At 40.7% G+C, this 13169-nt stretch overlaps 1 protein-coding gene across 2 annotated transcripts in view; it reads right to left on the bottom strand.

Annotated features, from left to right (window-relative positions):
- Nucleotides 1–13169, bottom strand: part of RASGRF2 (Ras protein specific guanine nucleotide releasing factor 2) — a 1720695-nt gene that overhangs the window by 642207 nt on the left and 1065319 nt on the right. For both annotated transcript variants that reach the window (XM_078675315.1, XM_078675317.1), the window contains exon 15: nt 7841–8226. In XM_078675315.1, coding sequence (XP_078531441.1) covers nt 7841–8226 — 386 coding nt within the window. The remainder of the gene's footprint in view (nt 1–7840; nt 8227–13169) is intronic.

Here is a 13169-nt window from a genome sequence, read left to right as displayed (position 1 = left end):
GTTGCATCCAAATTCCCTTAGCCCAGTAGTACTGCTGGAGAATTGCTTGTACCCTCAAGAGGAGAGTGATAGATGCAGGAAGGATTGGCTTGTCACTGAGAAAATGGGTGACTGGTGGTCCAGTGGCGACCAGATTTTAGTCAACCTGGTGAGGACTTTGTGGGATATCGACCCTATGACCTAGAACCCCTCACCATCTTCTAGTCCGAAGAATTCCCAAAGGAAGACCCTGATAATGCACCCCATATCCTCACAGGATAGAATGCTATACATATATATACTTGTATATATATTTCAAAATGCATCTGCACTGGAGTCACTGCAAATTGAGCTGAGCACAATACTTGCACTTTCTTGTCCATTTATAATTCCAGTTGTTTATGATTTCACATCTCTCCCCTGAATGTCTCACATGGTTTATACAGCATCTTTAAAACTATGGTTTATACAGCATTTTTAAGACAATTCTCAATAAACTGTCCCTTTGATATTTCTTTCCAATGGTAGCTATGCTTCTGGTATTTTATTTCATTCATTTTTTCTTTAATAGATAAAGCTTGTCGTTATACTACTGTATGCAGTAAACTAATTGGCTACTGGTTCATTCTTCAGTTGGATACGAGATGCTGCACTGCATTGTCAGACAACTTTTAAAGTGTTAGAGACTTATTTAATCATTTATATTCTTCATTGGGAAAAGCTTTTTGTTCTTTAGCTAGTATTAGATCAGCCTCCAAAGCGCCAGGGGAGTACCTGTTCTTTAACAAGTCTTAAGTGGAGAAGTGGCACATGCATGCTTCCTAATTCAGTGGAAATGAGGTCAAACAAAACGGGACGTAGATGAAAACTTCCTATAATTATAGTATTTAAGTTTTTAATTTGGCTACTTTTATATTCTTTTAAAGGTTTTTTTTTTTTTCAAAGGGCGACTCTCAAATATAAGTATTGCGACATGCTGGCATGGTTATTATAATGAGTTTTTTTATAATCAAATCAAGCACTGCACGTTTAGAAAGCAAACAGTGTTCTTTCATTGTCCAAACTGTGTAATTTGTTTTACACCACTTGTCAGCTGACACACGTTCACTGTTAATGGCTCCAAATGCAGTTTATGAGCCTAATTAAAGTTAAAGGACAAACGTAGGCAGAGAACAATGGTGTAAGACTTAGGGGCATTAATTGAGGAGATGAGTACACACCTCAAGTAATAACCACACCACGTCAGGGGAACCCCTACATACACTAAAGTATCAAGACAGTAAAAAATCCAAAACACAAAAAAAAGAAAATTCACATAATTCAGAAAAATATGTAAATTTTAATAAATAAAATGATACCGAAGCAACGAAGTCTAACAAGATAAATCAGAGTCAGTATTTTTTAAAGTTTTATTGGGAAAGTATTGCCAAAAAGCATTAAGTGGCAACTGCAGACATCTGGTTCTGCTAGACTGGTACCTAGATGTAAGTTAAGGTCAACCACATTGGAGCGTGAGTTGGATATACAAACTGGGTTCGACCCGATCAAAATCTTTACCTTTTGCCTTAGTCTCTGAAAAGGAAGTCAAAAATCAGCAGTCTGTGACCAAAGAGGGCTCCACGTCACCGGATAGCTGTTGGACAATGTATTGGTGAAGCTGTTGACTTTTGAAGGGAAATTTGAATTTGGCACCCAGAGACAGTCCCTCGCTGGCTGGAAAATGGTGTTTTCATCCAGTGAAGACTTCTACCTTTGAACTTAGTCACTTTTTTGGAGCTTGGATTCTTCGAGTGGGTCACGGCTGGAGGCATTAGCCGAAGATGGATCTAAAAGGCCAGATACCTTCAATGGTGCCAATTCACAGAACTAATCTGAGACAAAATCCTAAACTCACTACTTTTGGTATTCACAGAAGGCATTTAGTAGTAGTAAAGTTAAGATTCCTAACTTTACCACCACTAAATGCCTTTTTCTGAATATCGAAAGTCGTAAAGTTAGGATTTTTCTCAGATTAGCAGTAGTAAAGTTAGGAATCATAACTTTATTACTACTTAATGCCTTCTATGAATACCAATAGTAGTAAGTTTAGGATTTAGTTTCAGATTAGTTTTGTGAATCTGGCCCTATGTGAGGTCCAGCTGATTCAGATTTGCTGCTGTACAAAAGTTCAGAGCGGGAGCAACCTGTATCTTTGGCCCTATGGCAACGCACCTTCATCAGATCAGCTTAGCAGGTTGGTCTCAGTCGTCCGGGGGCATTTAGACACAAAAAGTTTCTAAGTCACGGGTTTCAGGATATGTTAGGAGGAGTACTCATTAACACTAGCCAAGCACCCGAGACTTTGGGGACAGCACTTGGTAGACCCCCCCCCCAACCAGGACACTGCGGTCTGATTTGTCAAATTTCAGCCAAATAAAGCACAATTTGTCATCTTTTTTCAAAAGGCACAAAATATGCCTGTCACAAATATAATGAGGTGCAGCCAGCAAACCAGCACCGCATAGCAAGTATGAGCTGGGGAATGGGATGTCTGATGTCAGAGAAAGTGAAGAGTACAGTTTCTCTGACGGAATAGTAACAGGAAATATAGGGATACTCCCGATAGTGTTGCGGCTATTCCGGGAACGAGATCTGATCGTAAAAATGTCTCACATAAATCATTGTCACCTAGATATTACTAGGCACAAGGGTCATTAAAGTTTGAGCAGAGATCACCTTGCACCTAGTGTAGGTCCTTCGCATGGCATGGCTGCAGTTAACTTATACAAATCATGTTTTTTGCAGCAATATCGTGAGTCCTTTTGCCGTTCGCTGAGATCCTCGCCAGTTGCACTTTTCTAACTCTATTGTGCAGGTACATATTTTAGCAATTACGATCTCTGCTCAAGCCTTAACTACCCTTGTGCCTAGTAATATCTAGGTGACAATGATTTATGTGAGACACTTTTACAATCAGATCTCGTTCCCGGAATAGCCGCAACACTATCGGGAGTATCCCTATATTTCCTGTTTCTATTTCGTCAGTATGTTAAACTCTAACCAATCTGTTACACAGCAGCCTTTACCACTTAGATCTATTCTGTTCAAACATTGTTTGTATGTTACAGCCAGATATAGGCCAGATTTTCAGATGTACATTTTTTTGAATTTACATGTAACTCATCAAGCCACAAAACGTCTCCATTGTTGTTTTCAATTGCAGTGGATTCTAACCATATTCGGCCTGGCATCACTATTAACCATTTTTCTGGTTATCCACGTTGGATAAATAATCTCTAATGTTTAGTCTCTATTCAGTTTGGGTTCCATTGGACGAAAGGTAGCGCATCTTGCGTAGCCACTATCCCTATACTATCTTGGTTTTAGTGCGGGTATACCTTCGCTACCCTTCTTATTCTTCTATATATTGCTGTCTCTATGTAGGCCTTATCACCTTATATCCAGCTTGAGGCCCACCTGACCTTAGCCCAGACGTCATCCTTCTTATTCCACGAGGTATCAATCTCAGTTTACCACTTCACTCTTTTTTATCATGGACTTAAAAATAACCCTACAGTCTTGGGAGACCTGACTAGTCAATACTCCGATCTCTCCATTTACCTGTAAATTTTGGATTTTGTGATTTTATTCCGATCTCCTTCCTCTCTACCTTGGGATATCACTTTTCTACTCTAATTCTGACACTCAGGTGTTTGAATGTTGAAGTCTTACCTTACACTTGGTGACGGGATCCAAGCACGAATAAGATAATGTATAGTTAATTTATGCTATATGTGCTTATTTTATTTATGATTGATTTGCAATTAGTGTTTTTAACTTGTATCTGTTTTAGTCCATGTTTAGACCCATTCTTTTTGGGCATTTAAAAACTTTGTAGGACCGTCTTTTCTTTAATATTGATATATGTCTATATGCACCCTATTCAGGTTTCATTGATTCTGTACGTGGCTTCCTGATGAAGGCGTACAGCCGAAACACGCGTAGGACACAGATTTCCAAGAGCCATACCAGAAATGAATGTCCTCTATATATAATGAAGTGATAATTTTCTCTGTGCATATGTCTTGACACAAATTGAACTATTGTAAATAATTCATATCTAAGACATCTACTATTGACACTGTGTGAAATGTACTTGGTTTTGGGTCAACATGAGAAGTTTTGAATCTTTACTGCCAGATCACAGTGTAAATTTAAACATAGAGGATTATATGTTTTCTCTCCTCTTTTTAATGTGTTTATTTAGTATAATTGATTGGCAAAAATAATAAAGAATACTTTTGATAACATAAAATAGAGGTTGCATGTATACTTTCATGACATGTAATATTTAGGTCCATGAATATTCTTAACTTTCCTATATTGTTATATTTACATTCTAGTCATTTTCCCAGATTTAGGAATTTGTGTCAGGGGTACCCTTGTTCTTACACACACAGGCTGATGGTCAACCTGCCGGAGAAACAGAACCCCTCCCAACACCCAATGCTTTGTTCTGCTCTGGGGAAGTTTTCACACCTCATCAAGAGAGCTATTCAGCTGCCACGTGACAGCTAGAGATCATGCAAATAAGTCGTCAGAGGGTTTAAAGAGGTAAAAGGTAACATTCTAAAAGTAAACTTTCCACAATATGTTTTATGAATCAGACTTCACCAGTAAATTTGGCTCATAATAAATATTTCAAAAAGTCCAAGAATGAAATATCTAGCAGTTTCCTAGGCGAAGACACCATTGTTAAATGTAATATTGCACCTCAGTGCTCTCCTATAGAACATCTAGCCTGCAGTCATGTTTACACTGTTACCATAGTGGATGGGGCAATGGGTGTTGCAGTCCACTTGTGACATTTAACTTACAGGCCCTGGGGAAACATTGGTATCATAAACTAGGGAATTATAGGTAAGTTAATATGCCAATCAGGGGTATGCCAATTTTATCATATTGAAAGGGAGGACTTGGAAACTTTACCTTTGGTTAGCACTGGTAGAGCCAGAAACATAGGAGTCAGCAAAAAGGCAAAATAAATCAGGGAGACCCTTCAGAAATGTCAATTTACCTACAACTGAACTGAAAACAAACTATAGTCCATAACATGGTACTGGTAGACTATGTTCACATTTATCTAGAAATATTCCCGAAGATACAACTTATAAAAAATACTGGTAAGTATGTGATTGGATATGATGATTAAAGTTAATGACGTTATTGACAAGCAGTGCTGCTAGGATCCTTACACTGCTTCAGAGACTTAGGGCCATATGTATCAAACTCTGATTTTGCGAATCTCAAATTGCGTTTTTTTGCGAATCGCTATTTGAGGATCGCAAAACGCTATGTATGTAGGATTTGCAAATCATTTTGCAAATCCTACATATTCCTTAATTGCGAATTGCGATTCGCAATTAAGGAATACCTCCCCATTTATTCCTATGGGCCTAGAGGCCCATAGGAATGAATGGGAAGATATTCTCAATTTGCGATTCTCAATTAGAGAATTACAAATTGAAAATGCAATTTCAAGGGTGCCAGGGTGTCAAAAAGACACCCTGTTGCACCCCTGAAATGTGCTGTGGCACACATACATGCTCTAATGGCAGGTATGTGCACCACATGGCACTTTGAAAAATGCAAAAAAGTGAATTTTTCAGAGAAATCGCAAATTACCACCAACTTGAAGTTGGTGATAATCTGCGATTCCTTAGGGCCAAATTGCATTTTTCTGTGCTTCGTACATAGCATTTAAGGAATAGCAATTTTCGATTCCTTAAATGCAATCGCGAAATAGGGAAACGCTAATTTTGCGATTCCTTATTTTGCGAGGTAGTTTTTCTTTCATACATACCACTGAGCCCAATTCCGATCGCAAATTGGAATGATACATATGGCCCTTAGTTGGGGAAAGTAAAGTTACTATTGCACAGCAAGCCAAGCAAGTTGGGGTGGTGAAAGGGACACACCAAGGCTGCAATAGGAAAACAAAATATTTCAGGTGCCACTTGGAGGTGGCATTCAAATAATGTTAAGAATATTATATATTATATATCGGATATTATACCAGCACGGGTTATGACTCTTCTTACTGAGGAGCTGGGTGTAAGTATTCAGCAGGTACTTAACCTTTCTCTGAGCACGGGGGAAGTCCCCCTAGGCTGGAAGCAAGCTTTGGTCAGACCCCTACGCAAAAATAATTCCATTCCCTGGACTGACCTCACAAACCTGAGACCTATCTCCCTCCTCCCTTTTTTAGGGAAGCTCGCCGAGAAGTTTGTAAATCGGCACTTATCTACGTATGTAGAAAGTGCAGGAGGACTTGACCCTTCACAATCGGGGTTTAGACCCAGGCATAGTACTGAGACCGCCTTGCTGTCCGTCGCTGACGATCTCCATATGCTACAGGATAAGGGTTATTCCGTTATCCTGGTGCTTTTAGATCTGTCAGCGGCGTTTGACACTATGTCACATCATATTATGACCTCCAGACTTATTAACATCGGTCTGGGTGGCAAGGCGTTGGCCTGGCTAAGGAGCTTTTTCATCAAGCGTACTCAGAGAGTCACACTGGGTCCATACCAGTCAGAGGAGGTGGAGATCTCTAAAGGGGTGCCACAGGGCTCCTGCTTGAGCCCAACACTTTTTAACATCTACGTGGCACCCCTAGCCAACATCATGAGATCCCACGGATTTATTCCTGTATCGTATGCAGACGATACTCAACTCCTCTTCCCCTTCAAAATCATGACTCCTGAGGTACGCAACTCCTTTGCCCAGGGGATGAAAGAGGTGGCTCAATGGATGGCAGCAAACTTCCTCCAGTGTAACGTCTCAAAGACTGAGGTAATGCTTTTTGGAGAGGCCAAACGATTGTGGACTCCCGACTGGTGGCCTCAAGACCTTGGCCCAGTCCCCGTACCCAAAGAGGTGGTAAAAGATCTTGGAGTCAAACTGGATCAGGAGCTCGCTCTTAAACATCATACCAATCAGGTGGTAGGCTCCTGTTTCCATGTGATTGGTCTTCTCCGAAGGGTTTTCCCCTTGTTACCTGATTCCACCAGGAAAACTCTAGTTCAGTCGCTTGTGTTGAGCAGACTGGACTATTGTAACGGGCTGCTGTTAGCCGCCAATGAGGGCATCATTAACAGACTCCAAGTTGTGCAGAACACGGCAGCACGCTTGGTTTTGAATGCTCCAGCACGTACACCCTCGAAACCACTGCTAAATCAACTACATTGGCTCACTGTGAAACAGAGGGTTTTGTTTAAAACGTGCTGCATCATCCATAAATGTCTCATTGGTAAAGGTCCTGACTATCTAACAAAAAAATGTGTCCCTTACATCCCTGCTAGAACTCTGAGATCTGGTAATCAAGAGCTGTTATGTGTCCCCAGGTTTTGTAGGACCAGACAAGGAGGAAGAGCTCTGTCCGTAGCTGGACCAAAGCTTTGGAACGATCTTCCTTATGACATTAGAATCTGTAAGGAACACTTTCCTTTCAGGAAAAAATTAAAAACTTTCTTGTTCAACTACTAGTCCCACTAAGTCTTTACTTAACCTTGTTAGAGCACGCCTTGGTCTCAGATGCTGCTAAAGAAGGCGCGGAGATACTCCTCCGGGAGTCGATTCCCAGCGCGTTATAAGTATGCAAATAAATAAAATAAATAAATTAAATAAATAAGAATTAGAAAGGTGAGCACCACACTATGACAAATTAGAATGATCTGAATAGCTGGGTATTTATGAACAGAACCCATCAGTCTTTTCAAATAATTCCATTAGAACATGCAAACAAAATCATGTAATAAATGAACGCTCAAATCACATTCCAGTCACAAAAACATCACACAGTATGTTTATGCTGTAATACCTCTTCGAATGCTCCTTCGTAACTTATTACAGAGTTCAATTCTAGGGTTCTCAGAATTCTCTTCCAAAGGCCCAGGACTTTGCTCTGGCGAAGAAGGTGCTTTGCTAAGATCAAGAGGTACTTTATTGGAGATAGGTGGCGGTGATGTTGCTGGGCTGTAAACTGAGGTAGGGCTGCTGGCACTGGAAGAAGTGGATAGATCTAAAGCCCCAATCCTTGAGTTAAGTGGGGAATTCAAAGACAATTTTCTGGTTCTGACAGGTGAAGAAGTCCTAGAAAGTGACATTGGGGGAGGAGATGAAAACTTGCGGCAAAGATGTGGTGACTTCCCATCATTCCCGTGGTCTCTGTTATTTTGACTGGTGGCAAAAAACAGCTCCAGTGACCTTAAATGTTACAGAAAACATGTGTTAAACTGCATACTACAAAAAGTGAAATAATTACACAGTGTGCCAAGTATACAACAAAGTAAGCTAAGAAGAGAATTAAAAACTAAAGACAGACAGAGAGAGAACATAATGAGGTAAGTAAGAAAAAAAGGAACTTCCATAACTGTATCTTCAGTGTGAACTTCTGTTTAATAGTTAGACACAATCATGCAATAAACACATTTCCAGGCACACCAGTCTTGACTGACTAACTTCTAGAAAATTGACATACCTTGCTTGTAAAATTGAACAAAATCAAAAAGGACAGTAATGTTACTCGATCTCCAAAGGGCCAACAATTCTCAACAGACGTCCAACACATTGTGAGTTGCCTAAACCCCACTCAGTACATCTTATATCTGAGATCATAGAGATTTCAGCTACTAAAGAACTTGCTCAATTTGAATTAAAACCTCTTCTTCTTCTGAATAAGCAGAATTCTTCTACAGATTCAAAAATCACCTTTGTACTCTTACACTGACCTAAACGAACTGAGCAATGATCGACCCAGCTATCAGACCTGGTCACAACCATTGAAATCTTTCTCTTGAATCAAGAAAGAAATATTACTTTAGACCACTTGTCAAGCATCCAAGATGTGGCTCTGATGGGTCCTGGTTTATGTGTTCCACTTCTTAGGCACATGAGAGGCTTAACTTCGGTCCCTTTGACCAACATTGTTATGGAGAAGACTCACAAATATTCAGTAATCTGGAAGTGACATAAATGGAACTGTTCTGGCTCATTTTCTTTACATCTGGACTCCATCTCCCCCACAACACTATATAGAATCCTACCCTTCCATCATCATTTGTTTCTACTTCATAGGTAACCTGTGGACATGAACATGGGTCTATCAGTCTGACAAGAACATGAAGAGATTAAATTGTAGAGAAGAGTAGCACTGAAATAGGTCATCGCCCCTTCAAGAACCTCCAGTAGGCTTTACAAGCAGAGATGTCTTATCAATGTCATCCAAAATAAATATCTTCCTTAATTTCTGCCAGCTAGAACTGGAGCTCAGCCATCAAATCGTGAACATCTTGCCTCCGGTGATTTGGAATCTATCAACTTTGGGCTTGACAGCCACACGCAAAATATAAAAATCGTGTGAACGGAGCTAACAAAATAAAAGACATTAGGCCCGATGTATGGAGAGTAGTTTACAATTTGCAAACCAGGAGCTTTGAATTTCACACTAGCTGGCTTGCAAAGTCGGTGAGGGACAGTAGACCTCCATACCTCCATTCAAATTCCAAAATGTTCTTTTAAAAGCAGTCAGTGTCCTTTACAAAGCCAAGTGGTGCTTTAAAAAACTTGCTGAATTGCAAGGAAGATATTAAGCATGCATTGTTTCCCCGGCAAACAATCTACTTCTCCTGAGGCCTCCCAACGTGATTTTCAAAGGTGAAGCAGTCCCAGAGAGTAACTTCTCCAGGGCGAATTAGTTATCACACTAACTCTTTGGTCGATAACTGCTCGTTGGTTTGTTGCTGCAATTGCAAACCACTGATACAGTACATTGTGACTTGCATATAGGAAGGGGATGTCCCTCCTATTTGCTATTCATAATAGGTCGCAAACCCCATTTGCAAGTCGGAAAGAATCATTAAAGGGGTTTTGCAAACGGTAAAACATGTATATGGGGATGCAAAGCCTGTGTTCTTGCTATTAACACGTTTTGCAATTGCAAATGTATATTCCCAAGTCTGACATTATCATGGATGTACAGGCACTGATAATGTTAGAGCAGACAAAAGCATCTCACATCTCTCTCTGGCCTCCCATAAACAAGATTTGTCACAACAGACACACGTTATCAAGTGGCTGCGAGGAGAGTTTAGGAACCCATCTTCTCAGCTGCCTCTAGGCAGGGACGCAGCTTCAGGGGAGTGTGTGGGGTATGACACTTCATTAATAATTTCATAGTTGGATCATGGCATGGCAGTGACAGCAGGACTGGTTGCCTGCAATAACAGTGTCATTTATTCACTGTTAAGTGCAGAGTCGGTATGTGAATGTGCTAAACCGATATGCCTTGAAAATATTTGGAATGTAAATCATACAATAAGCATAATTTAAAAATATTATAAAGTCACTGCCAAATTGCAAAAAAGGTGTATTTCTAGAACATGTTGAGTTTTTTCACCTTAATACATCAGATTATATCACTGTATCGATAGGGATGTATTGAGAGTGACAGTTTTAAAGAATAAGTTACTTACCTTTGGTAACGCCTTATCTGGTAGAGACAGGATCTAGCCACAGATTTCTTATCTCAGAATTCTCCCCAGGCGCCAGACTGGATCCGGAATTTTTTACAGCAGTACCTCTGTGCAGCGGTATAGGGCGTCAAGTGACTCCATAGCGACGTCGTCTTCTGGATGTGACATCTCTGGAGTCCATATAAGCCCTCTCCTGACGCGTTGATGAGAGTTTCTTCTCTGACTGTTTTTTACACCAACAACACAGAGCCACTTATAGAAACTGCCTATAGAAGCAGTGTGCCACAAAGAGAAATGTTTGTGTCAAGCCAAATACGACGTCCTAAAGAAAGGCATCAGAATGCCAAGAAAGGGATCTTGTAGGTAACAGAACAAGCAGTTCGCGAAACAGGGAGGATGGGTGGAGCGTTAAGCAATCTGCAGCTAGATCCTGTCTCTAGCAGATAAGGCATTACCAAAGGTAATTAACTTATTCATCTGATAGAGACATCTACCCGCAGATTCCTTATCTTAGAATTAGATACCCAGCAACACCATCCCTAGAGGAGGGTCTGCAAAGTGAACTCACAAAAAATCCCTGAATAGGACAAACCGGTCCGTAATGAGATAAAGTGGCTAGGCTGTCTTAAGAATTATAGGTGAAGCCAGGAAGATGCTTCACCAGAAAAACAGTGGGCAGCCCGTAGGGAGCTGAAGTCTGCAAGACCTTGAGCAACATGTGGACAACATTGCCCATTACAGAGGGATAAGAAAGTGTTGAAGTAAACACTTCCTAGAAACAAATATACTATGTAGCCCTGTCAAAGGTATTCAACCCATGACTGGACTAGGCTAAAGAACCATGGACAATAGCCCATACTGCTGAATTAGGGCTCCAGCTCCTTGTTGTGGAAACTAGTATGTGAGCTAACCCCACCCTGTGAGACGAAGAGAAAAGGGAATCTCAGAGCATATCCATGATGGAAAGAGAGAGAAAGAGATCCCATCAATGCTGAACAAAAGCATTGAAAGAAGAAGAACAACATCGTTTTGTACAGACCAATCTCAGTAGGAGAAAAACCCTCCTAGAGACAAGGTAACCCTCCAGTACTATATAACATGGAAGCTCAGAGGAGAAAGGAAAAGAAATGCATAAGCAACGAACAAGTGAAGGTCGAACGAGAGAACCAAGAAAGGAATACCTACCAAAGCAAATAGGTACGCCCTATGGTATATATAAATATGGATATATAAGCATACACTAAAAGTATTATCCCTTCACCCCACCCCCCCCAGTCAGGGAAGCAAACCAGAGACTGACTTGTGTAGTAATGAGGAACACCCATAGAATCGAGGTATCTATCAGAAAATAGCTATAAACACAAACATACATTGGTAATCGTATCAGAGGAGAGAGGGAGTGGAGGCACCACTCACCCCAGAAAAATTATGGCAACTGCCCTGAACCAACGCTACTAACTTACAAAGCTATCATCAGGTGGTTAACAGGAAATCAAAGTAAGACAGCAGGTGTAAAAACTATGCTATAAAGGGAATGGGGACTACTAACGGGGTTCTTCAAAATGTATAGTCAAAATAAAAGTAAACACATGGAAGGCCGAGACAAACCACCAATTTCCATCCAATAGACAGAGAAATCAGGCATCAATATCTGACTGAAACTTCTAATAACAGATGAAGTATATAGCTATGAAGGGATCAAGCCCCACAAAGTGGGAAAAACCTCAAAAATATTGGATAGACGTGCACACAAGCACCGCAAGGATTAACGCCAGTAAGAAATGTCTCAACAGGAGACAAGATATATACAAAGCAAACCCTCCAAAATACCACCACTAAAAAAGAAGAAAAGACCCACCTCTCGCAAAGGAAGAGAGGGGAAAAAAAGCTAAACAATTCCTTCAAGCAGAAGAAATTTGCCAAAGAAAGCGGAAGTCGCATAACAGACTTTTGAGGGATAGAATCCTTATCACCTTGTGTGAGGAGGAAGAAGAACCTTCAGGAAAAGGATGATAAGTGAGAACCCAGCCTCCTTGGAAACCAATCCTCAAAGAGATGGATCCATAATGCCTAAGGGACACATGTTCCAGAAGGAAATCTGAAGATGAAAATTAGCCACAACACTGACAAGCATAGAAGTAATTTCCTCCCATTAGGATGTGAGCATTGAACAAGACCAGAACATATGCAGAAAGTCAGCTGCCTCCTACCCACACCTTAGACATCTGGTATTTGGCGTATGAAAATATCGATCAATTTGTCCCAGTGTTAGAAATGACTTGTGTATCATGTAAAGCTTTATCAGCTTAAATAAATAGAGAGTTTCTGGACACTTTAGGTACCCTTTCTAATATTTTGGTCCAATCCTTATCTGGTCTGGGGTTCCCCTAGTCAGATGGAGCAGAAGATTCCCCCTTATTGATTTATACAAGCAAGTTACAGCCTTAAAGGTCCCTGCTGATTGGATAACATATTGGCAGGTCTTATGGTGTGGTGGCTCTACCATTCGCACCCCTTAGTGCTTACGTACTGCCGTCGTCACTGCTATGTGTAGTAAGAATTGACCTCTGGGCACCTCATGTTCTGTTTCAAACTCTTCTAAAGGGAGGAGTGCCTCAGTCTTGAATAAGTCACCCAGCATACATGCTCTCGCCTCCACCCACTCTGCTAAGCCCC

This window comes from Lissotriton helveticus, chromosome 2_1 (genome assembly GCF_964261635.1).
Source record: "Lissotriton helveticus chromosome 2_1, aLisHel1.1, whole genome shotgun sequence".
NCBI lineage: Eukaryota > Metazoa > Chordata > Amphibia > Caudata > Salamandridae > Lissotriton > Lissotriton helveticus.
Note: the sequence above shows the minus strand (reverse complement) of the source record. Positions and strands in the feature narration are given on the sequence as shown.